General features: G+C 41.7%; 3 protein-coding genes and 2 pseudogenes across 3 annotated transcripts; all 5 read left to right on the top strand.

Annotated features, from left to right (window-relative positions):
* The first annotated feature begins 571 nt into the window (after positions 1 to 571).
* Positions 572 to 1525, top strand: LOC135887004 (olfactory receptor 6E1-like). The gene has a single exon (XM_065414784.1). The coding sequence runs from the start codon at positions 572 to 574 to the stop codon at positions 1523 to 1525; it is 954 nt and encodes a 317-aa protein (XP_065270856.1).
* A 3273-nt stretch (positions 1526 to 4798) lies between these two features.
* LOC135886029 (olfactory receptor 6X1-like) lies at positions 4799 to 5671 on the top strand. The gene has a single exon (XM_065413920.1). The coding sequence runs from the start codon at positions 4799 to 4801 to the stop codon at positions 5669 to 5671; it is 873 nt and encodes a 290-aa protein (XP_065269992.1).
* A 1858-nt stretch (positions 5672 to 7529) lies between these two features.
* Positions 7530 to 8485, top strand: LOC135886409 (olfactory receptor 6E1-like; annotated as a pseudogene).
* A 6173-nt stretch (positions 8486 to 14658) lies between these two features.
* Positions 14659 to 15636, top strand: LOC135887036 (olfactory receptor 6E1-like; annotated as a pseudogene).
* A 6343-nt stretch (positions 15637 to 21979) lies between these two features.
* On the top strand, positions 21980 to 22933 carry LOC135886989 (olfactory receptor 6M1-like). Its single transcript, XM_065414765.1, has one exon. It carries the CDS (start codon positions 21980 to 21982, stop codon positions 22931 to 22933), a length of 954 nt encoding a protein of 317 aa, XP_065270837.1.
* The last annotated feature ends 3615 nt before the right edge of the window (positions 22934 to 26548 follow it).

Below are 26548 nucleotides of genomic sequence, written 5' to 3' on the forward strand. Positions count from 1 at the left end.
TCATCGGTTGTCTCCAGAGGACAGAGGGAACTGGATCAAAGAGATTATTCAGGGAGCTGGACCCTGATCAGGAAGGGAATCGCTGCCAGACTCTGATAAAATCTGGCTTTATTAGTGGCGTGAAAATAGAAGGTGACCGATGCTCTATGTCTATATTTATGTTTGGTCAGGCTAAATACAAGATTACCGTTTTTTCAAACACAGAACTCAGAGACACAGTTTGTCAGTGGGATTTAAAATGACCTGCAGGGCACTTGAAATAGAATTAGGAAAAAAAAACACATCCTTTATTTACCTGAAAGTGCCAGGAGAGGAACAACAGAGGTGTAAAAGGGCTGTAGTACCGAATTTGGGATGCTGGTGTTGAAAAGCAGTGTGTTCCCAGGGAGGAGCACCTTGTGTCAACAAGATAGGAGAGTAACAGAAGAGTTATTAGGTAAAATCCTATGTCATATTCTATGGACAGAGTCAGAAGATTACAAGCTTCCATCTAGTTTTAATATCCAAGAATCTGTGAAAATGGCATGCTATTTCACTGTTACTTTTTCTACAGACAAGGCTGACGTTGGACATGAAGGAAAGAAATGAAACGGTTGTGTCTGAATTCATCCTACTGGGATTTTCCAGCCTTGGTGAGAAACTGCAAATTTTCCTCTTCCTTGTTCTTCTCCTCACCTACCTGTTCACAGTAACAGGGAACGTGGTCATCATTTTCATAGTGTGGGTGGATCGCCGACTCCACTCTCCCATGTACTTTTTCATCGCCAATTTGTCCTTCTTGGAAATCTGGTTCACCTCGGTCACGAGCCCTAAACTGATGCTAAACTTTCTCTCAGTCAGCAGAACCATTTCATTGAATGGCTGCATGGCCCAGACCTTCTTCTATTTCACTCTTGGGGCTACGGAGTTCAGCCTTTTAGTGGTCATGTCCTTTGATCGCTATCTTGCCATCTGCCGCCCATTGCAATACGCCACCATCATGAATCAGAGACTCTGCATTCAGCTAGTCCTTGTTTCATGGGTGGGAAGTATTACAGTTATGAGTTTACGGATGGTCCTGATTTCGAAGCTGAGATTCTGTGGGCCGAATGTGATCAACCATTTCTTTTGTGACAACAAACCCCTTTTCCAACTCTCCTGCACTGACACCAGTGGGGTTAGAAAGGTGGACTCCATTTTGATCTCAACTGTAGTCCTGAGTTCATTATGTTTAACCATGTTGTCTTATGGAACCATCTTCTTCTCTATTCTGCGAATGCCAACAGCCACAGGCAGACAGAAAGCTTTTGCAACCTGTGCCTCCCATGTCACAGCTTTAGCAGTTGTCTATGGAAGCTGCATTGTTTTGTACACCATTCATTCAGGCAATTCCTCTTTGCATCTTACCAAAGGGGTGGCTCTGCTGAACACCGTACTGTACCCTTTCCTTAACCCCTTTATCTACAGCCTCAGAAACAAGACTGTCAAACTCGCCCTGAGAGAAGCCTTTAGTCGGGGAACAGCAAAGTTTTTCCCCAATCTATGACATGCTTCTGTATAGACACAATCAAAGCAACCAAAAGACAATGAATGGGCGGGAGCCAATCTGCTAGACAAATTATGTGTAATGATCCTTTCTCCATCTGTATGCTCTGTAAATAAACGGTTAGTGCATTCTGTTTTTCATGGAAATAATTAGAATAATTAAGTCGTTCTTCAAAGTGCTAAGCTGTCGGACAATTGAGATCAATGCAAATCATAGAACAAACACTTCATTGATAGAAGCAGAGCGAGCTTCCTTCAGGACTCGGGTACCAAGTCTATGTCAGGCTCTAATATTGTCTGCATCACTGTAGTTTCTGAGCCCTTCACTACACCCTGAGGGCATAGAAAAGCACTGTCCATATTTGTTACACAGATAGAGAACTGAGTGTTTGAGTGATGAAACTTCCTGAAGTCATTTTCTCTTGCGAGACAAAAAGGCCCCTGCTGTCCCACACTTCCCAGCATCTAGGGTGACCAGATGTCCCGATTTTATAGGGACAGTCCTGATTTTTCGGTCTTTTTCTTATATAGGCTTATATAGGTGTTGGAGAAATTGGACTCCTGGTGGGACATAGGCAGAGACAAAACCAATACAAAAAGTTTAGTCTCACCCAGAAATGATTACTTCAAGGAAAGGACAATAACAGAAGTATGAAAGGTTGAAATCTCTGAACCTTTACCTTTGATATGAATATAATACTAATTCTAAAGGTTAGTAGAAAAGAGACGTGAGCATCCATTTGTTCAATGATCTATAGATTGGCAGGGCTAAACTCACTGAACCTTGTAAAATTTTGACATTTTTGAAGGATAGTGAAGTTGAGTTCAGGACCAGCTCTATGGACCAGCAAACGAAGCACGTACTTGGGGCAGCACAGTTCCAGGAGTGGCATTCTGGGAGGTTGTTTTTTTTTTTTTTTTTTTGCCTGGGGCGGCAAAAAACCTAGAGCCCTAGTTGAGTTTCAGTGGAATAAAGTTCTACTTCTATAGAGCCGAGCAGTTTAGAAAATGTTTTTATCGTAGATCAGGTGGCATTCTTCACCAACTTCTGTTCTCTTCTGCAAGACAAAGGACAGCTTTTGGAATTTCTGATTATTATCCCAGTTCCTGGAATGTGTTGGCACATATCTTCCTGGTGATAACTCATGAATGGTTTTGTTCTGTAGCATGTGTGAGATTGTCAAAGGCAGCCAGGGGAATTGGGCACCCGTTAAAAGTCAAAGGCAGTTGGGCAATGAATGTAGCTGTCTGCTGTAGGGGAGATTTCCAACACTCTCTTACAGGGGAGATGTAACGCTGCTATATTTATGGTTGAGATTCGCTTACAGTTAAATCACCCTTTGTCCTGAGTGCTCAGAGTTCCACTTGCCTACTCAGATTCTGCTGAAAATTGTCAGGTCTTGTTGGGGTCCTGGGTAGGGTTAAAGGTCCACATTTGGCAGTAATTTATGCGAGGGTTTCCCGAGTCAATGCCCCCCCCAAAATATACCACGTGACATCAAAACTTTACTGTTGTCGTAACTCTGTTGCTCACATCTGGGGCTCAGATTACGGCTCTGATCTGCCACAAACAATACGAACGCACTCGGGACCAATCTCTGTCGGTGTCCAGAGAAAGTAACGTGTTGTTGGGGGTAGGCTGACAAGCAGGAGAAATCCTCATGCACATGGGCATCGGGACTAGGTCATCTTTGCTTACCCGAGAGTGTTCCGACAGCCTTGCATCAGTGTAACTGGCTGGCTCCAACAGACAGATTGTGCCTGTTTAACCCCGTGTTTTCTACGTTTGTGTCCAGACCTCAGCAGCATTCTGAGAACACATCTTGTGCATGCTGCCGACTCCAGCTAAGGTGCTCTTTTTGTAAGATTTGTCGTAGGACCAAAGCTTCAGGTTTAAGGGCCAGTCTTTCACAGTGCTCGAAAGTGCAAATAAATAGTCAGATTGTTTTGCAAACTGCAACGTTTAATGTGGTCCAGTGTTAGCGTTAGTCGACTGAGGTGATTTGGGCCGAGAGTTTGTTAGATACAGACCCCAAATTAGGAGCTGACTTTAATATTCCAGTTGCTCTAAAACCCATGTGCATAGGGATAATGGCTTGAAAATTGGGATGCCACTAGGCCGTCTGGTGTAGAGGTTGTGATGCAAATTGGAGGTTGCTGGATTAAGGGGTTCCACAGCACTCCCACTGTACAATGATCTGGTGCTATCGCTTTTAGATTGGAATAACCCTTTTTGGTGCTGACATGGGAAATCTAAGCTCTGATCCACATAAAATTGACATCACTTATCTGGCCGTTGGTTGCAAGCTGAGCTAAGGGGCAGTTTACAAATCATTCAAAACTTATTGCCCTCTAAAAGCTTTAGTACCTCTGCTTAGACACAGCTCCCATCTCTGAGCACTCTTTTTCCTCAGGCACTCCTTGACAAGTGACAGTAATATCCTCTGAGTCTTATACTCGTATGGGAAGTCAGTAGACTACATTTATTTATCCTTGAATAAGGCATGGCTCCCTTGAATAAAAGGGCCAACATGCAGGTTCCTGAGATGCCGTCAGACCTGCGTGCTGACAAACAGGTGGTATATATGGGGCAGTTTTCCTGGGTTCTTTTCTAAAAGTGAGAGAGTTGCAAGATTTCACCCAAGATGTGAAAGAGTGGGGTATGTCTACACAGCAACTAGCCACCTATGGCTGGTGCAAGCCAACCGACTTGGGCTCGTGGGGCTCGGCTGCGGGGCTGTTTCATTGCTGTGTTGACTTCCGGGCTTGGGCTGCAGCCCTAACTCTCAGATCCTCCCACCTCGCGGGGTCCTAGAGCCCGGGGTCCAGTCCAAGCCTGGAAGTCTAACGATATGGGTGACAGCAGGGTTAAGCCCTTCTTCATTTACTAATTACATATTTGTTTTCCTGATGAGGATTTTTCTTTCTCCAAAGAACAGCAAAATACCAAAATATTTCTCTTAGGAATTGAAGGCTGCCCTCTTCAAGGCATGAATTAGGATACAAGTTCATTTCTCACTCAATCTGTCGCATCTGCATTGAAAATGAGTGAAATGATCACAAGTTTGGATGGATCTAGTACACTACATTTATTTATCCTTACAACTGTACCAAAAAGAAAAGTTGGGATATCCCTAGGAATTCATCAGAAAACACTAGCAAAGAATATTATGAAATAACTAAATTGAGGCTAATACTTTGTAGTAAAATCTAAAATGTTTCTTAATTTCTTATTCCCATTAGAGAGAGAGAGAGAGAAAGAGAGAGAGAGAATATGGGCAATGGTACAATGATCAGTGAGTTCATTCTCTTGGGATTTCCCAATCTTCATGGAATGCAGATGATGTTCTTTGGTGTCATTTTATTCATGTATCTCTTAACTCTTGTGGGGAACAGCCTCATCATCACAGTTGTGTGGGCTGATCAAAAACTTCACACTCCGATGTATTTCTTCCTCTTTAACCTCTCCTTGCTGGAGATCTGGAGCACGACCCTTGTGGTCCCAAAGATGCTGGCCAACCTACTCTCGGACAGAACAACCATCTGTTTCTCCTGTTGCATGGCTCAAGTTTTTCTCCATTTCTCCCTGGGCACTATGGAGTCGGTCATCCTGACGTCCATGTCTTTCGACCGCTACTTGGCTATATGCCGACCATTGCATCATGCCACCATCATGACTAACAGAGTCTATTTCCGTTTAGCATTTCTAGGTTGGCTTGGAGGAATTGTGCTCATCTTCTTCCATTCGCTGCCAGTGTGGATCCTGCCGTTCTGCAGAGACAATCGAGTTGACCATTTCTATTGTGCCCTTGGGCCACTTCTGAAACTGGCTTGTGTTGAGACATCCATCATAGAGTTCACAGGTTTTATAACAACTGTCATACTGCAGGGCAGTGCATTTCTTTTCATGTTGACATCATACATCTTTATCATATCTACTATCATCCAGATCCCTTCCTCCACTGACCGAGAAAAGGCTTTTTCTACTTGTGCTGCTCATCTGACAGTGGTTAATATATTTTATGGGACACTGATATTTATGTATATGAGACCCTCGACTCATTCTTCCTTTAGGATAAACAAGGTGGTCTCCTTACTCAACACAGTCCTAGTTCCAGTTTTAGACCCTTTCATCTATACCATCTGAAACACAGAGTTCACAGAGTCCCTGAGCAAAACGATAAACAGGAAAAAGAAATCCCTACACATTTAGGATTCTCTGGGCTGTAAGAACTAAGATTTAAACCCAAACACAATAAGCAAGGTTTCCCTACTGTTCTGAGCGAGGCTAAGGATCAGATGAAGGTGGAGTTTTAATTTATACCTTCTGAAGATTTGGATCTGTGGATTGTGTTCACCATGATAATATCTTGCAGATTTTAGCAGTGTTTTTAATCCATTGATTTGGATTTTCATTTTATATGCCTGAAGGGATATACTTGTGACTTTGGCCAAAAATAAATTCAGAGCTCCTAGTAGCATTATTTTTTTAAAATGCATTTCGGATCTAAAATGTCAAAGACTGGGATAATGTATTTGTAGGTAGAAATTGGATTCTGTAAAAAGTTGGTTATATAAAATGTGAAATTTATAGTGTGCTCCATGCGTATATTTTTACAGTTGCATTTACTACGTTTATTAACAATGATTCCTTTTCACTGCTTTTACCCAGTAGTTTTGTAACATTTTTCAGCATGTCCTGAAGGTGTTAAAAACACAACATGAACAAAAGTTGAGGTTTCTAAACTGCCTAAGGGAGCTAGACATGCAAATCCCTTTGAAGGGTACTTGGCTTTGGTGCCTAATTCTCTTAGGCTTTTTTGAAAAGCCAAACTTTAGTGATTTATATATTTCTATTAAATATTATATAAACCAATTATTTTGTATTCTTCATATTACTATATTGTTAATGCTGGAATATTAGAAATAAGACTATACATAATTCCTTTATTTCTTGGTCTTGTTCTATACATTTTAAAACATTATTTTCTTTAAATTTCCTAAATAAATAAACAAAAGAATTACATATTACTCTAGGCCAGGGGTCGGCAACCTTTGGCATGCGGCCCATCAGGGAAATCCTCTGGCGGGCCAGGATGGTTTGTTTACCTGCAGCGTCCGCAGGTTCAGCCAATCGCAGCTCCCCCTGGCCACGGTCCATCGTTCCAGGCCAATGGGGGCTGCGGGAAGCAGCGTGGGCCGAGGGATCTGCTGGTCACTGCTTCCCGCAACCCCCATTGGACTGGAGCAACGAACCGTGGCCAGTGGGAGCTGCGATCGGCTGAACCTGCGGACGCTGCAGGTAAACAAACCATCCTGGCCCACCAGCGGATTTCCCTGATGGACCGCATGCCAAAGGTTGCTGATCCCTGCTCTAGGCACATTTGAGTTAGGTTGATTTAAAAAAAATAGTTTTCTCGTTGCAATGAAAAGGTATGATTTTTATCAGCACACAATTCAGATTAAACTGTGTTAAATTACCCTTCATACTCCATTGTACTATTTTAGTTTTAAAGTTTTGAATTTTCAATTATTCAAAACCCAAGAAACTTAAAAAAAACTGCTTCAGGAAATTTGAAAATATGAAAAATCAATCCATTTTCAAATTGCAAAGTCATGTTTCGAATTTTGACAAAACATTAGTTTTTTTCCAGCTATCTCTGGTAGTTCCTCATTGATTTGTGTGAATTTAGTAGTTAATTACAGATTTCACAAAGCATACTTATAATATAGTTACATGTTAATAGTAACGTAAGTGCAACCACTAAATTGGCCTGGAGCAGCGAATTGCAGCCAGTGGGAGCTGTGACTGGCCCAACCTGCAGACACGGCAGGTAAACAAACCGGCCTGGCCCACCAGGCTGCTTACCCTGGCGAGCCGCGTGCCAAAGGTTGCCGATTCCTGCTCCAAAACATTGTGGTTGAATCCATAAACGTGATAGATAAAGGTTCATGCTCTTATTTTTTTATTGTTGCTCTTTCTACAGGGGAAACTGAAATTGGAAATGGAGGAAGCAAATGAAACCACAGTGGCTGAATTCATGCTCTTGGGGTTTTCTGGAGTTTGTGACAAATTCCAGATGTTTCTCTTCTTTGTTCTTTTACTGACCTACTTGGTCACACTAACCGGGAACTCATTAATCATTCTGATAGTGTGTGTGGATCACCGACTCCACAGCCCCATATACTTTTTCATCAGCAATCTGTCCTTCTTGGAGATCTGGTTCACCACGGTCACAATCCCAAAGATGCTGTTGAACTTTCTCTCAGACAGCAAAACCATCTCATTCCTTGCCTGCATGGCCCAGTCCTACTTCTATTTTGCCCTGGGAGCTGCGGAGTTCATCCTTCTCGTGGTCATGTCCTTTGACTGCTATGTTGCCATCTGCCACCCATTGCGATATGCTGCCATCATGAAACAGAGACTCTGCATTCAACTAGTTTTTGTTTCTTGGGTGGGAGGTTTCCTGGTTATAGGTTTACAGATGGTCCTGGTGTACAAGCTGAGATTCTGTGGACCGAATGTGATCAACCATTTCTTTTGTGACAGCACCCCCCTTTTCCAACTCTCCTGCACCGATACCCAACTAATTAAGAGGGTGGATTCCATTTTGCTGTCAGCCATAGTGTTGACTTCATTATGTTTAACCATGATCTCATACGCTTGCATCTTCTGAGAATCCCATCTGCCACGGGGAGGCAGAAAGCTTTTGTCACTTGCGCTTCCCATCTTACTGTTGTAGCGATGGCCTATGGAAGCTGCTTTGTTTTGTATGGCAGTCCCTCAGGATACTTATCTCTGGAAATCAACAAAGGGGTGGCTCTGCTGAACACCGTAGTGTACCCATTCCTCAATCCCTTCATCTACAGCCTCAGAAATAAGAGTGTTCAACTTGCCCTGAGAGTTGCTTTCAGTCATAACAGGACAAAGTTGCTCCCGAAGTTGTCTTGTGCTTCTTGATGGAGGCAAGACGTGTAATAATAATAATTAGAAAAGCATAAATCAGTGTTGCGACATGTAGCCAAATTCTGTGCAATAGCCTCTTCTACATCTACTTTAAAAAAACCTAATGTTTGGTCAAGTCTATTGTCTGGGGAATTAATTCAAATTCTTTATTTCATTCTTTGAAAAGTGCTGGACTAGGAAACACTGGATGCCCATGTGTATTGCTCCGCAGACCAGACACAACATTGACAGAAGCGAGTTACACTGAGTTTACAACCACTAAGTGCCTCATAATCATTGATGGGTTTTATCTTCACAATCTCACCCCCCAGCATCTATAGATGGGAAAATAAGGCACAGGATAGGCTAAGTGCCTTGCCCAAATTTACACGTGATGTAGTTAATTTGGTCTGGAATTTTCAAATGAGTTTTTATTTTGGATTCAATGGAAGTGTGGTGCCTTACTCAGGCTTCTTTGAAAATCTCAGCCTATTTTCTTATCTCTCCACCTTACTTCTGGTTGGAAAGTTTTTAATTAAGGCCCAGATCCTTCTCAATAGTTCTAACACTTAGTGCTATGTTGTCCATTTTGTAGTTGCGCAATTGTTTTTTTCCCCTTCCTAAGTGTACTGACTTGTAATTGTCTCTCTTGAATTTCATCTTGTTGATTTCAGACCAATCGCCTAATTTGTCAAGGTTATTTTGAATTCTAGTACTGTCCTCCAAAGTGTTTGCAAGCCCTCGCAGCTTAGGCATCATCCATAAATTGTATAAGCACTCTGTTAATTATCCAAGTCATTCATAAACATATTGAGTAGTACTGGATCGAGGACTGATGCCTGTGGGACCCCCATTATATATGAACCATTCATATCTATTCTCTATGTACGGTCTTTAAACCAATTTTGTACCCATCTGATAGTAATTTCATCTAGACCACATTTCCCTAGCTTGCATATGAGACTGCCATGTGGGATTGTGTCAAGGGCATTACAATCTAGATACATCACCTCTAGAGCCTCCCCACATTCATTAGGCCAGTAACCCTCTCAAAGAAGGCAATTAGGTTGGTTTGGCATGATTTGTTCTTGACAATCCATGCTGGCTATTCTTTATAATCCTACTATCCTCTAGGTGCTTACAAAATTGATTGTTGAATAATTTGCTCCGGTATCTTTCCAGGTATTGAAGTTAGGCTGACAGGTCTAAAATTCCCTGGGTCCACCTTGTTTCCCTTTATAAAGTTGGTTTCTATGATTATTCTCCAGTCCTCTGGCAGATTGCAGAATCAGGAGTCCAGGTCGCCATTGTGGCTTGGAGAGTCTCAGCAATAGAGGAAACAGGGCCTAATAGACATAACTGAGATTTCATTACTCAAAGAAAAACTGTAGAACCCTGTAATCTTCCTAGATTATAACTGTACGTATGTAACCAATGCTCAGGCAAGCATGTCCTGTAGTGAGTTTCTGATACCATATAAACCAGTAGTTCTCTAAATTGTGTACGGTTGATCCCTTTCACATAGCAAGCCTCTGAGTGCGACCCCCACCCCCTTATAAATTAAAAACTCTTTTAAATATATTTAGCACCTTTATAAATGCTGGATGCAAAGCGGGGCTGACAGCTCGTGACCCCCCGTGTAATAAACTTTTGACCCCCTGAGGGGTCTCAACCCCCAGTTTGAGAACCCCTGATATAAACTTTAATTATTACTGCAATAATATCAGTTGTCTTGACTTGGTGTTGCTTATCTTTGGATAGAAGTTTATTCTCTCTTCTTCTTTAGTCGTGACCTCCAAGATAATACTATTCGCAATCTTCTATTGGAACAATAGGCTAACCTTTCCATTTCATGTGGTAAAGAGAATGTCATTTTGGCCCCTCTCAATATCAAGAAATTCACACAAAAACACGGTATAACGCACATACAGATGCTCAACTCTTTTTGATCTAAAACACTGATTTGGCAACACTGAAAGGTTTTGGAAATTTCATGTTGGTTTCACTGAATTGGGTCAACCACTTTTTTTTTTTTTTAATCAAAATATTTCATTGCAGCATTTTCCACATGAAATGTTTCAGTTTTTTTGAGCAAAACAATGTTGTCTCACTTTTATTTTTTAAAAATAGAAATATTTTTAAAGGGTCAAAATGGAAACAATGCATTTCAGCTGTGTCATTTGATGCAAAATAATTTGTTGTTTTTTTTACTTTTGCATTCACCAAAAAAAAAAATATTAATTTTTGGTTCAACCTCAAACCATTTTTATTTTTTTTTCAATTGCAAGCTAACTGAAAGTCATTATTCACTCAGCTACACTCACAAACACACACTAATTTGCTATTCCACCTACAATCTGTTTGTTTAAGAATATAACCAATTGAAGTGCTTTCAAAATGGGTAAAGAATTTGTGAATATTTAAGAGAAATATTTTCCAGTTTGTTTTGATAGTGTCATTCCAAACTTTGATGGAAAAAATCATGAAAAAATCAAAATTTGGGAAATTCAAAAAACCTGAATTAATCACCCAGTTCTGCTTTAAAATTTTATAGTAGGATTTTCAAAGATTCCTAAGGGATTTGAGCACCTGAATCCCATGGGAACTCTGCACCTAACTTCCTTAGGCTTTTTTGAAAATGTGAGCCATAAAAAGATGACCATTTTTGTATTCAAGTTGGGCACATATCTCATTGTGTCCTATGAGATTTCTTGCTTCTGGTAATTTCCCACTGGTAATGCCAGAGCTCGGATGAAGTTGTAGCACTTTCAAAACCTTTATTTAGAGAGTGGCTGAAGGGAAAGTTTATTTCCCAGATGGACAGAGGCAACATGCGGAGAAGAGCAACAGAGACAGAGAGAGAGAGAACAATACAGTGAAAGAGAGAGAGAGGTGTTTATTTCATTCCTAAATGACAGCATCCATTCCTCAGCCAGTCTGAAAAGGTAAAGATATGTAACTGAGGTACACCTCTTCCTATTTTTTGATGTTCCACAGTTCAGAAATTCATAGATTAGAAGGGACTATTTTGATCATTTTGTCTGAAATCCTGTGTAACAGGGGCCAAGAACTTCACAGGAAAAACTCCTAGAGCAGATCTTTTAGAAAAAAAATCCAATCTTGATTTAGAAATTGTCCGTTATGAAGAATCCACCACAACCCTTGGTAAATTGTTACATGGTTAATTATCCTCACTGTTAAAATTTACACCATATTTCCAGTTTGAATTTGTCTTATTTCAACTTCCATCCAATGGCTCATATTATGTGCTTCTCTGCTACATAGAAGAGTCCATTTGCTCCTCATGTCGGTACCTTGGACTCCAACCAAGTCACCAGGATCTTAAATTTCTCTTTGCTAAACTGAATAGATTGAGTTCCTTGAGTCTATCACTAGAAGGTATATATAAGTGGAACTTTAGCTACTGCATTTATGTCACTGCTCTACAAAAGGGGTAAAAAAAGAATTTAGCAAGGAATACAGAGTGCTGCAGCAACAGAATATAGTAGTGAAAATCAGTCTACTTTTAGATTATTGAAGAAAAGGATCAGAGATGACTTTGTGATGTACAAGTGCCTACATGGGGAACAGATAGTAGAAGATTCCTTAATCTAGCAGAAAAAAATATCCCCTGGTTGGAAGCTGAAGTTAGACACATTCAAACAAGAAGTAAGGTGTACATTTTTAAGGGTGAGAGCTATTAAGTATTGGGGCAATTTACCTAGAGATGTGGTGGATATTCCATCACACAGTCTTTAAACTGAGTTTGGATGTCTTCCTAGAAGATAGCCTCTACTTCAACCACAAGTTGTGGGATAACTGGCGAAATTGCTAGATACAATCGTATGGTTTATGGGATGCTGAGGGCAGATTAGATCTTTGTTTGGCAACTGATGAGTTGTGTGCACTGGGGGTGGTGACATGAAAGGCAATTGGGGGTAAATGTGAGGCATTGAGTTTTTTTATTATAATTCTGATGCAAAGAAAATAAAATTTCCCAAATAAATAAGAGGTCATTAAAAGCTTAAAAGTTTCTGAGCTCAAATGTAGCAGCTGTATTAAATAGGCTTATCATTGTTATCATTGATAAATATTTTACTCTTTATAGTAAATATAATGGGGTTTATAATAAATATAATGGTGTTGTGAACATTTTTTATTTTAAGTGTTCACCAGCTATGAAACATTGGAAAATATTACTCCAGGTCAAGCATAAGTGTGGAGATGGGACTATATTAACTTGAAATTGCACTGTGTGAGATGTTATAGCAGGGATCGGCAACCTTTGGCATGTGGCTGGCCAGGGTAAGCACCCTGGACGGCCGGGCCAGTTTGTTTACCTGCCGTGTCTGCAGGTTCGGCCGATCGGGGCTCCCACTGGCCACGGTTCAGTGCTCCAGGCCAATGGGGGCGGCGGGGGGCGGCAGCCAGCACATCCCTCCACCCATGCCGCTTCCGGCAGTCCCCATTGTCCGGGAGCAGCAAAACGCGGCCAGTGGGAGCCACGATCGGCCGAACCTGCAGACGCGGCAGGTAAACAAACCGGCCCGGCCGGACAGGGTGCTTACCCTGGCCAGCCGCATGCCAAAGGTTGCCGATCCCTGTGTTATAGGATAAGTCGTATGGAAAATCAACTATGAAAAAGACTCAAGGGTCATGGTGAAAAATCACCTGAACAAGTGCTCCCAGTTCGCAGTTGTGACCAAAGAGTCTAATGCCATTCTTGGGTGTAAAATCAGGGGGATCCTTAAAAGGAAAAGAGATGTTCTTTTCCCTCTGTATCTGGCACTGGTGCGACCACTGGTGGAATCCTGTGTCCCGTTTTGGAGTGCACACTTGAAGAAGCACGTTGACAAATTGGGGAGTGTTCAGAGATGAACCACAAGAATGATTGCAGCTTTACTGTCTTATTATCTGTTCCTAACATTCTGCTAAAGATGGCAAAGTTGGCAGATGAGACGAAATTACAGAAGACAGTTAAATGCAAAGCAGAGTTACAAAAGGATCTCACAAAACGGTGATTGGAAAACAAAAAGGCCGATGAAATTCAATGTTGAAAAACGCAAAGTAATGCACATTGGAAAACGTAATCCCAACTATACACGCAAAATGTTGGGGTCTAAATGAGCTGTTATCACTCAAGAAAGAGATCTTGGAGGCATTGTGGATAGTTCTCTGTAAACATCCACTCAATAGGCAGCAGCAGTCAAAAAGTGAACAATGTTAGGAACCATTAGCAAAAGGATAGATAATAAGATAGCAAATAACATAATGCAACTATATAAATACATACTATGCCCGCACATAGAATACTGTGGGCAGTTCTAGTCACCCCATATAAGAAAAGATGTATTAAAAATGGAAAAGTTACAGAGAAAGGTAACAAAAATGATTAGAGGTATGGAACAACTTCCATATGAGGGAAGATTAAAAGGACTGGGTCTCTTCATCTTGGAAAAGAGATGACTATGGGGGGATATGAGAGAGGTCTAGAAAATCATGAATGCTGTGGAGACAGTGAATAAGGAAGTGCTATTTACCCCTTCTCACAACACAAGAATGAGGAGTCACCTGATAAAACTGATAGGCAACAGGTTTAAAATAAACAAAAGGAAATACTTCTTCACAAAACACACAGTCAAAAATAATTAGATAAGTTCATGGAGGATAGATCGGTCAAGGGTTATTAACGCAGATAGTCAGGGATACAACTCCATGCTCTGGGTGTCCAAGCCTCTGATTGCCAGATGCCGGGAGTGAATGACAGGGAATGGATTGCCTGATAATTGCCCTGATTTGTTCATTTCCTCTGGGGCACCTGGCATTGCGCACTGTCAGAAGACAGGATACTGGGCTAGATGGACCATTGGTCTTACCCAGTTAGGCCGTTCTTATGACAACAAGTTAGGGGAGTAACGGAGTTACTAGGTATAATCCAAAGAAGTGGGCTGTAGCTTATGCTCTAATAAATTTGTTAGTCTCTAAGGTGCCACAAGTACTCCTGTTCTTTTTGCGGATACAGACTAACACGGCTGCTACTCTGAAACCTAGGTAAAATCCTGTGTTCATATGTTTTGTACAAAGTGGGGCTAGAAGATCACAAGGGTTCCATCTGGCTTTAAAATCTATGAATACACAAAAATGCCATTCACTTATTTTCACTGTTACCCTTTTTACAGACAAGGCTGATGTCGGACATGGAGGAAAGGAATGAAACGGCTGTGTCTGTGTTCATCCTTCTGGGATTTTCCAGTCTTGGTGAGAAACTGAAGATTTTCCTGTTCCTGATTCTTCTCCTCACCTACCTGATCACAGTAACAGGCAATGTGGTCATCATTTTCATAGTGTGTGTTGATCGTCGACTCCACTCTCCCATGTAATTTTTCATTGCCAGTTTGTCCTTCTTGGAAATCTGGTTCACCTCAGTCACGAGCCCTAGGCTGATGCTGAACTTTCTCTCAGTCAACCAAACCATTTCATTCTATGGCTGCATGGCCCAGTCGTACTTCTATTTTGTCTTGGGTGGTACAGAGTTGTTCCTCATAGTGGTCATGTCCTTTGATCGCTATGTTGCCATCTGCCACCCTTTGCAATACGCCACCATCATGAAGCAGAGACTTAGTTTCCAACTGGTTCTTGGCTCATGGGTGGGAAGTTTCACAGTTACAAATTTATGGATGCTCCTGATTTCGAAGCTGAGATTCTGTGGGCCGAATGTGATCAACCATTTCTTCTGTGACAATTCTCCCCTCTTCCAGCTCTCCTGCACTGACACCAGTCGGGTTCAGAGGATGGACTCCATTTTGATCTCAACTTTACTACTGACTTCATTATGTTTAACAATGTTGTCTTACATGAGCATCTTCTTCTCTATTCTACAAATACCAACAGCCACAAGCAGACAGAAAGCTTTTGGTACCTGTGGGTCCCATCTCACAGCTTTGACAATTGCCTACGGAAGCTGCATTGTTTTGTATGCCAGGCCTTCGGGAATTTCCTCTTTGGATGTCAACAAAGGGGTGGCTCTGCTGAACACCATAGTGTACCCTTTCCTTAACCCCTTTATCTACAGCCTCAGAAACAAGACTGTGAAACTCGCCCTGAGAGGAACCTTTAGTCGTAGTACTGTAATGTTGTTCCCCAATCTGCGCCATGCTTCTGGATAGATATAAGAAAAGGAAAACAAACAAAAAAATACCCACCACCATAATGAATGTGTTATGATTAGAAAATTATGTTTAATAGTCCTTTCTCAATCTGTATTTTTTTTAAATTAAAGTTTAGTCAATTCTACTCTTCAAAGAAATCATTAGATTTATGCAGTCTCTCTTGAAAATGCTGATTTATCACACACTTGAGACAAATGGGTAATTATCCACCGATCAAACACTTCACTGATCGTAGCAGGGCAAGCTTCCTTCGGGCAACACAAAAGCACTTGGGTAACAGATATAAGCTAGGCACATATTTATTCTTTCTGTCTGTAGTTTAAGAGGTTCTTCAATTATTGAGCCTGGTGGTTAGGCTACGTGCATGGGATGTGAAAGACACCAGTTCAATTCCCAGCTTCAAATCAGGCCATATAGTGATTGAAACCTGCATGTCCCATGTACCAGACGTAATCCAAGCCATTGGGCTGTAGGGACAGAGCTGAGCTCTCTAGAGTGGCCAGTAATACCGCACTGGAAGAGAGGAACTGTTTCACACAAAATGTCAAAAGGTCTTGGTTTCATTCTGATGCAGAAGGAAAACACACTTTGAAATCATAAAATGGAATTCAAGATTTCCGACTAGAATCTCTCTCCTTCCCCCTCCCTTTCATTTCCATGGTACAAGATCAACGAAGATCAGACACACTCATTTTTACAATGCTTTTCTATTTCACCTCTAGTTATAAGTGTTGAAAAAACATTCCCTTTGAAAGATGGAACACAAATAGTTAATCCCAAGAAAGAATGTGCTGAAATAACAGCAAGTGAGGCATAGACTTTGCTTTTACTGTTTAAAATTAAATATTCCCCCCAACCTCCCACTCCCACCGTGTATCAGAAAACAATTTCACTGATTAATCTTCCTGAAAACATTTTCTCTGGTGGGCGAAAAGGCCCCTGCAGGCAGCCCCACACTTCCTAGCACCACACCAGGGTATTGGCCTCAACCTTGACTCAAAGACAACAGCAGCCTATATTGAGTCAAGCACACGGCTGCCTGATGTTCGTGGGATCAGTGCTGGCTCAGAGAGGAAATCCCCCCCCCCCCGTTTCTTGCACCACAGTGCAACCTTTCACTTTGCCCTAACTTTCCTAGTACCCTAGACATGTAGGGCTGTTTAGCCTTTATTACCTTCAGCTGTAACGCAAGGAGCCTCCAGGCCTGTATCTTGTAAGACATTAGCTTAAGCAGGTTAGCATAAGTGTAGTGACATATAATAGGCCTGTAACCTTTGGCATAGATAAGTGGTCCGAAAGTTACCCTCAGATTTGGTGGAATTTGGGCTAGCTTGCTCAATGGCAGGAGTTGGAACTTAACGGTACACGGCAACAGCAGGAACACGGCAGGAACATGCAAGTAATAACCGTAAACTGGCTTAAACAAGAAGTGACAGGTATCATAATGGCATTAATATGTATGAATATGTTAACCTGTAGAATAAGTACACCTCCGTGTTATGTGGCTGAGGAAGTTAGATTTGGGCATGGAAGCTTGAGCATTAGCATGAATATTCACCTTGGTGCACAGGTCTTATAATGACAGGTTCCGGAGTAGCAGCCGTGTTAGTCTGTATCCGCAAAAAGAACAGGAGTACTTGTGGCACCTTAGAGACTAACAAATTTATTAGAGCATAAGCTTTTGTGGGCTACAGCCCACTTCTTCGGATGCATATGTCCACATATCTATTCAAGTGACATCATCATAGGGCCTAATCACATCAGCCATACCATCAGGGGCTCGTTCACCTGCACATCTACCGATGTAATATATGCCATCATGTGCCAGCAATGCCCCTCTGCCATGTACATTGGCCAAACCGCACAGTCTCTACGCAAAAGAATTAATGGACACAAATCTGACGTCAGGAATCATAATACTCAAAAACCAGTGGGAGAACACTTTAACCTGTCTGGCCATTCTATGACAGACCTGCGGGTGGCTATCTTAAAACAGAAAAACTTCAAAAACAGACTCCAACGAGAGACTGCTGAGCTGGAATTGATATGCAAACTAGATACAATCAACTCAGGATTGAATAAGGACTGGGAATGGCTGAGCCATTACAAACATTGAATCTATCTCCCCTTGTAAGTATTCTCACACTTGCTTCTTATCAAACTGTCTGTACTGAGCTATCTTGATTATCACTTCAAAAGTTTTTTTTCTCTTACTTAATTGGCCTCTCAGAGTTGGTAAGACAACTCCCACCTGTTCATGCTCTCTGTATGTGTGTATATATATCTCCTCAATATATGTTTCACTCTATATGCATCCGAAGAAGTGGGCTGTAGCCCACGAAAGCTTATGCTCTAATAAATTTGTTAGTCTCTAAGGTACCACAAGTACTTCTAATCTTTAAAAGAGTCAGGCAACAGCTGCAAGGGGCCTAGATAGCTCATTTAATTCAGCCCCCTGCACTGAGGCAGGCCCAAATAAACATAGCCCATCCCTCACAGATGTTTATCCAACCAGTTCTTAAAATCTCCAATGATGGGGATTCCACATCCTACCTTGGAGACTATTCTAGTGCTTAACTGTCCTTATAGTTAGATTAGAAATTAGGGAAATCATTCTCAATCTCCCTTGCTGCACACTGAGCCCATTACTTCTTGTCCTACCTTCCATGGACATGGAGACCGGATCATTATTCTCTTTATACCAGCCCTTAACACATTCGCCGACTGTTAACAGGTCCCCCTTGCTCTTCTGTTCTCAAGACTAAACATGCCCCAATTGTTAACCTTTTCTCATAGGACAGGTTTTCTAAACCTTTTTTCATTTTTGTTGCTCTCCTCTGGCCTCTATCCAATTTGTGCACATCTTTTCTAAAGTGTGGCACCCAGAACTGGACGCAGTACTCCAGCTGAGGCCTCACCGGTGCCAAATAGAGTGGGACAATTACCTCCTGTGTCTTGCGTGCAACACTACTGTTGTCCCCCCTGCATCCCCTTTGGAAAAATTATTGCTAAAATAAAATGACTAGTCTTGACTGGTGTTGCCTGTCTTTGGATGGAAGTCTAGTCTCTGTTCTTCCTTCATCTCGGCCTCTAAAATGATACCGTTAGCAATCTTGTATTAGAAAAAGACTCTAACTTTCCCATTTCATCTCTTAAGTGGAATGTTATTGTGGCACATCTTAACATCAAGGATTTCATACCAAAACCTGGAGTAACACACACAAATTTTCATAAATAGAAGTAGGTGAAATTTTTCTGTTGAAACTCTTTTTGGTCGAAAATGCTGATAGCCGACACTGAAAGGTTTTGCAAGTCTTTGTTGGTTTCACTGAGTTGTGTTGACCATTTTTTACAAAAATCAAAACATTTTATTGCAGCAGTTTGAAAATGTAATGCTTTGGGGGTTTTTAGTGCAAAACAACTTTTTTTGTCTGAAAATTGCCTTTGCTTTTGTTTGTTTGGAAAACCTTTAAAAATGGCCCAGACATAAACAATGACATGTCAATGTTTTCATCTGACCCAACATAAATTTACTGTTTCTGTTTAACTTTTTCATTCACTGCAAATTCTTTTAAAAAAATATTTCAACCTGAAACAACGTTCAATTTTTTAAATGGTCAGCTTACTGAAATAGCTTTTATTCACACAGCCATACTAAGAAAACACACATGAATTTGCCAATCTGTCAATTTAAGAACATAATCATTAGAAGTGTTTGGGAAGAGGGTAAATAATGTTGTGACTGTTTGAGGGAGATGTTCCTGTTTCTCTTCAGAGCATGATTACAAATTCGAATTAAAAATAATAAAAAAAACCCAAAATTTTGAAAATTCACAAAAAGATGAATTCATCTTCCTATTCTGCCTTAAATTTGGTGGTAGGATTTTTTAAGATTCCTAAGTGTTTGAGCACCAGAATCCCAGGGAAAGATAATGGGAGCTCTGCACCTAACTACTGTAGACTTTTTGAAAATCTTAACCTTCAAGAAGATGACTATTTTAGGGTTCAATTTGATCAGGTATCTCAGGGTGTCCTATGAGAGTTCTTGCCTCTGGTAATCTCCTGTTTGTGTTGTCGTGGCTCAGATTATATGATTGCACTTTCAAAACCTTATTTAATGCGTGGGTGAAAGCGAGATGTTTCCCCAGATGGACAGAGGAGGAGAGATGGCAAGAGAGCAACGGCTACTGGGAGAGAGATTCAGAGAACAGAGCTGGTTTTTGTTTCTTTTCTAAATGACAGCAGCTGTTCCTCCACTACTCTGAAAAGGTAAATATATAAAACTATAATACGACTGTGCATATGCTTTGGTGTTCCATAGTTCATGTATTTGTAGAATAGGAGGGACTGTTGTGATAATCTAATATGATTTTCTGTGTAACACCGGCCAGAGACCATCTCAGGAAAAAGTTCCAAGAGTATAGACAAAAGTATAACAAGATCTAATGGCTGGGAGTTGAAGATAGACAACTTCAGACTGGACTTAGTGTCTATTTTTAACAGTAAGGAGACTTGCCCATTGGAATAACTTAGCAAGGCTGGTGTGGTGGGTTCTCCATCCCTGGTCAGTTTAAAATCAAGATTGGATGTTTTCTTAAAAGGCAGGCTCTAGTTCAAAAGGAATTATTTTGGGGAAGTTCTGTGGCCGGAGTTAGACAAGAAGTCAGACTAGATGATCACAGTGGTCCCTTCTCACCTTGGAATTTATGACTCTATTATGGTGGATGTTGTGGCACGAACACCAAAAAGAACATATGCTGCTGGGTGCTCAAAGACAGAGAAGTTTAGACTCCTGGACGGAGGCGCCACCTAAATGGCTTATTCAGATTTTTTTCATTGAGAATGGTCATCGGTTTTCTCCAGAGGGGAGCAGGAGCAGCACCACAGAGAGGATGTGGGAGATGGACCCCGACCAGGTCATGCGTTGATAAGATTAGTGTCTCCCTCGAGATGTAGGAAGTGGAAGGGTCACTAAATGCTATATTTATGTTTATGTTTAGCTTGGTTAAATAAAAATATAATGGTTTTCCAAACCCAGAAATCAGAGGAGTAGTATCTATAGTTTTGGAAGAGACCTGCAATGTCCTTGAAATAGAGGAAGGAAAACAGCCAGGATCACCGAATATTTCCCGGCAAGTGTCCGGAGTGCAATATTAAAGGAGTATAAGGCCAGTAGTACCAAACCGGAGACACCAGTGTTGAATGAGGGAGGGGCAGCTCACGGCAAGTGAGAGGATTAATGGAGGAGTTACAAGGTAAAATGCTATGATGTATGTTAGGCAAAAAATCTGACTAGAAAATCAAAAGGGTCTCATCTGGCTTTACAATGTATGAATCTGTGAAAATGGCATGCTCTTATTTTCACTGTCTATTTGGGCATCTGATGAAGTGGGTTATAGCCCATGAAAGCTTATGCCCAAATAGTGTGACAGACCCAGACCAGTGGGGTACAGGAGTCTGGTAGAGGGCAAATATACTGGTCACTGGATGAGTAGTTTTCTGTTCCCTGAGTGACCAGAGCAGGGGCTGCACTAGAGTAATCAGGAACCTGCTAGAACCAGTTAAGGCAGGCAGGCTAATTAGGACACCTGGAGCCAATTAGAAGAAGCTGCTAGAATCAATTAAGGCAGGCTAATCAGGGCACCTGGGTTTTTAAAAGGAGCTCACTTCAGTTTGTGGTGCGAGTGTGAGGAGCTGGGAGCAAGAGGCGCAAGGAGATGAGAGTGAGAGAGTGTGCTGCCGGAGGACTGAGGAGCACGAGCGTTATCAGACACCAGGAGGAAGGTCCTGTGGTGAGAATAAGGAAGATGTTTGGAGGAGGCCATGGGGAAGTGGCCCAGGGAGTTGTAGCTGTCATGCAGCTGTTACAGGAGGCACTATAGACAGCTGCAGTCCACAGGGCCCTGGGCTGGGACCCGGAATAGAGGGCGGGCCCGGGTTCCCCCCAAACCTCCCAATTGACCTGGACTGTGGGTTCTTCCAGAGGGGAAGGTCTCTGGGCTGTTCCCCAACCCACACGGTGAATCTCTGTGACAAGAAAATCCGCCAATAAGCGCAGGACCCACGAAGATAGAGGAGGAACTTTGTCACAATAAACAGTGAAAATAAGAGCATGCCATTTTCACAGATTGATACACTTTAAAGTCAGATGAGACCCTTTTGATTTTCTAGTCAGATGAACTGGGTTATAAACCATGAAAGATTATGCCCAAATAGATTTGTTAGTCTCTAAGGTGTCACAAGGACTCCTCATTGTTTTTGCTGATACAGACTTACACTGCTACCACTCTGAAACTTATTTTCACTGTAACTCTTTCCAGAGCCAAGGCTGACGTTGGCCATGAAGGAAAGAAATGAAACGGCTGTGTCTGAGTTCATCCTACTGGGATTTTCCAGTCTTGGTGAGAAACTGAAGATTTTCCTCTTCTTGGTTCTTCTCCTCACTTACCTGAGCACAATAACTGGGAACGTGGTCATCATTTTCATAGTGTGGATGAATCACCGACTCCACTCTCCCAGGTACTTTTTCATTGCCACTTTGTCCTTCTTGGAAATCTGGTTCACCTCGGTCACAAGCCCTAAGATGATGCTGAACTTTCTCGCAATCAGACGAACCATTTCATTCCACAGCTGCATGGCCCAGTCTTTCTTCTATTTTGCCTTAGGTGCAACAGAGTTAGCCTTCCTAGTGGTCATGTCCTTTGATCGTTATGTTGCCATCTGCCACCCTTTGCAATACACCACCATCATGAAGCAGAGACTCTGCATCCAGTTAGTTCTCGGTACGTGGGTGGGAGGTTTTATGGTTATGAGTTTACGGATGCTCCTCATTTCGAAGTTGAGTTTCTGTGGGCCAAATGTGATCAACCATTTCTTCTGTGACAGCACACCCCTTTTCCTACTGTCCTGCACTGACACCAGTGGGATTAGAAGGGTGGATTCTATTTTGATCTCAACTTTAGTGCTGAGCTCATTATGCCTAACGATGTTGTCATATGTGAGCATCTTATTCTCTATTCTCCGAATCCCAACAGCCACAGGCAGACAGAAAGCTTTTGCTACCTGTGGCTCCCATCTCACATCTTTGGCAATTGCCTATGGGAGCTGCATTGTGTTGTATGCCAGGCCTTCAGGAAATTTCTCCTTGAACCTCAACAAAGGGGTGGCTCTGCTGAACACCGTACTGTACCCTTTCCTCAACCCTTTTATCTACAGCCTCAGAAACAAGACTGTGAAACTCGCCCTGAGAGAAACGTTTAGGTTGGGTACTGCAAAGTTGCTCCCCGATCTGTGACATGCTTCCAAACAGATACAAGAAAAGCAACAGAAAGATAATGGAAGGGCATGAATCAATCCACTAATCTGTAGCCCAATTTTGTGTAATACTCCTTCCTTCACGTGTATTTTTTATGAATAAATGTTCAGCCAATTCTATTATTCAAGGAAATAATTAGAATAATTAAACCTTCCTTTAAAGTGCTGAACTGTCACCCACTTGAGATCAATGTGCAATTATCCAGAGAACAAACACTGCATTGATAGTACCAGATCAAGTTTCCTTCAGGCCACACCAATTTCAGCAAGACTCAGGTACCAAATATCTGTTAGGCACTTTTTTCTCTTCGTTCCTATGGTTTCTGAGGACGTCACAGCACCCTTGCATAGTAGGAAAACATTATCTTTAATTTTTATAGCTAGGGAACTTAGACAATGGTTAGAATAAATGAATTGCCCAAGGTCAGACAAGCAATCTCTGGCCGTGCTAGGATTTAAAGTCAGGTTTCCTGAGTCCAAGTATTGCTCAAAGATCCAGTGGACCAGGACCACAGGATGTATGGGGAAATATTCAATAGCCTCATATCTCTAATGTCAGATTTCAGACCTTCATCATTTCTTTCAGTATCTGTAGAAGGTTAGTCACATTATGGAGATTTCTCAGATACAGAACGAATCTCCAGAGAGAGATTCTTCAGCGGCAGTTCCTGCTGGTTAGCAGACATGCCTGGGATGTGAAAGACACCGGATCAACTCCCAGGCCATATAGTGTTTGGAATCTGCATCTCCCATGGTCCAAGACATTATCCAAACCATAGGCCTCTAGGATCAGAGCTGGTTTGTCTCTTGAATTGACTAATAACACTACCCTGAACAGAGAAACACTTTCATAATAAATGTCAAAATATCTAGGTTTTATTCTGATGCAGAATGAGAACACATTTCCCACCAGCTCCCCTCCCCCGTTTTCAATGCCATTGTACCAGATTAACTAAACGTTTCAGACACTCAACATTTTACATTGTTTTTCTGATTCACCAGTGTGATTCTGTGAGAAAAAAATATTTTCACACTTACACTTGAAAGATAGAACACAAATAATTAATCCCCCAAAAGGAAGCACTGAAGTAAAAACACCTTAGGCTTTGGCTTGGTTTTGCTGCTTAAAATTAAATATCCTCCCTTCACTCCTACAGGACACATTTTGGCTGATGAATCTTGTGGAAATCCTTCTTTCTTGTTCCAGGAAAAAAACGTCCCTCTGCAGCCCCCACTGCCTCCTAGAATCACACCTGGGCACGGGGGTCAGAATTCACGGACAGAATATAACATCCTGTACTGAGTGAAGCACACAGCTCCGTGAAGCAAATTGCCCCATAGTGATGTTCTTGGGATTGAGATCTGTGCTGAATCAGAGAGCGTAGCAACCTCTCCTGAGCCCTCCTCCCTATTCTTTGCAGTACAGCACAACCTAAAACTATCCCCTGACACTTGTAGACTCCTAGAAATGTAGGCGTGGAAGGGACCTTGAGGGGTCATCTAATGCAGCTCCCAGCGCAGAGGCAGAGCCACATAAACCTAGACCAGTGGTTCCCAAACTTTAACAACCTGTGAACCCCTTTCACTAAAATGTCAAGTCTCACGAACCCCCTCCTAAAAATGAATATTTCCAGGGATTTTCTCCTTTACCTGAGTATAAATGATAAAAGCAGTGATCTTGGAAATATAAAATTTGTTTTTATTACATTCTTATTACACACTAATTATGATTAATTATTATTTATCATTACAGTATTTTTATTACGTTATGAAAACGGCAACACTCTGCCAAGGTCTCACTTTCACAGCTTGTATCACTTTGAATAAGCCTGTTATAAGACAAGGCTCCTATGTTTCATCAAGGGGTATCAGATGTGAAACAGCATGAAGGTATTTAAGAAGCCAACTCAAAGAGTTCCTCCTACAAAAGTACTCAGGTCTTGAGCAGTCCAGGCAAACAACGCACGCTACAACAAAGCTTAAACTTGTTCTTCATACTAATTTTAAAAACAACATTAGCTGCCTATTTAATTTTAAAAACAGCAAAAAATACCCACCTCCCTTTCCATTTCTTATAAGGAGTCTTGAAGTTTAAATCTCCTCAATCTGATAGATGTGCTTGTTTTGATCTGCTTAGGTCTTGGAAGTCCAGGGGCTCCGGGCCGCTGGCCCCATGCTGCCAAGGGTTCCTAGGCACAGCTCTGTCTGCCATTAGGGATTTTTTTCCCCGAGAACCCTCTGTAACATTTTGCGAACCCCCAGGGGTTCACGCACCCCAGTTTGGGAACCACTGACCTAGACCATCCCTCACAGGTGTTTGTCCAACTGTTCTTTAAAACCCCAGTGACTGGGATTCCAGACCCACCCTTGGACGCCAATTCTAGAATGTAACTATCATCGTAATTGGAATGTTTTTCCTAATATCTAACCTGAATCTCCCTTTCTGAAAATTAAGCCCTTTACTTCTTGTCCTACCTTTAGTAGACATAGAGAAGAATTCACCATGGTCCTTGTGATAACAGCCCGTAACAGATTGGAAGAGTGCTCTAAGGTGCACCCCACTCTTCTCAAGAGCCATTTTCAAATATCTCCCCCCATAGGTCAAGTTTTCTCAACCTTTTATCACTTTTGTTGCTCTCCTCTGGACTCTTTCCAATTTATCCACCTCTCTCCTAACATGTGGTGGTCAGAACCGGACACGGTACTCCAGCTGAGGCCTCACCAGTGCAAGTAGAGTGGGACAATTACCTCCAATTTCTCAGATACAGCTCTCCCGTTATTACGCCCCAGAGTGATGATATCCGTTTTAGCAACTGCATCACATTATTAACTCATGTTCAGTTTGTGATTTACTATTAGCCCCAGATACTTTTCAGCATTTCTACCCCCTAGCTAGTCACTCCTCATTTTGTAGTTGTGCATTTGATTTTTCCTTCCTAAATGAAGTACTTTGCACTAGTCTTCACTGAATTTCATCTTGTTGAATTCAGAACAATTTTCTCATTTGTCAAGGTTGTTTTGAATTCTAATCCTGTCCCCCAAAGCACTTGCAAAGCATCAAAGCTTGGTGTCATCTGCAAATTTTATAGACACACTTTCTACTCCATTATACAAGTCAGTGAAAATAATCCCAGCACATCCCTCATCCCACGCCGCTTCCCGCAGCCTGCATTGGCCTGGAGCGGCAAACCGCGGCCAGTGGGAGCCGTGATCAGCTGAACCTGCAGATGCGGCAGGTAAACAAAACGGCCCGGCCCGGCCCACCAGTGTGCTTACCCTGGCGGGCCATGTGCCAAAGGCTGCCGATCCCTGTTTTAGAATATGATCAATAGAAAGGTTTTCAAAAAGGGCAAAGAACTTCATGCATGTTTAAGAATAATATTTTTCAGTTTCCTTTCACAGCATGATTCTAAACTTTGATGGAAATAATCATGAAAAAAAGGAAAAATTGGGAAAATCAAAAAATCTGAATTAATCACCCAATTATGCCTTAATAGTTTATGGTAGAATTTTCAAAGATCCCTATGGAATGTGAGCACCTAAATCCCAGTGAAAGATCATGGGAACTCTGCATCTAACTGCCTTAGTCTTCTTA

This window comes from Emys orbicularis, chromosome 12, assembly GCF_028017835.1.
Source record: "Emys orbicularis isolate rEmyOrb1 chromosome 12, rEmyOrb1.hap1, whole genome shotgun sequence".
In the NCBI taxonomy this organism is placed as follows: Eukaryota; Metazoa; Chordata; order Testudines; family Emydidae; genus Emys; species Emys orbicularis.

Excerpts from the sequence above, each read along its gene's own strand:
- LOC135887004 (XM_065414784.1), top strand. The coding sequence starts at position 572 with ATGAAGGAAAGAAATGAAACGGTTGTGTCTGAATTCATCCTACTGGGA.
- LOC135886029 (XM_065413920.1), top strand. The coding sequence starts at position 4,799 with ATGGGCAATGGTACAATGATCAGTGAGTTCATTCTCTTGGGATTTCCC.
- LOC135886989 (XM_065414765.1), top strand. The coding sequence starts at position 21,980 with ATGAAGGAAAGAAATGAAACGGCTGTGTCTGAGTTCATCCTACTGGGA.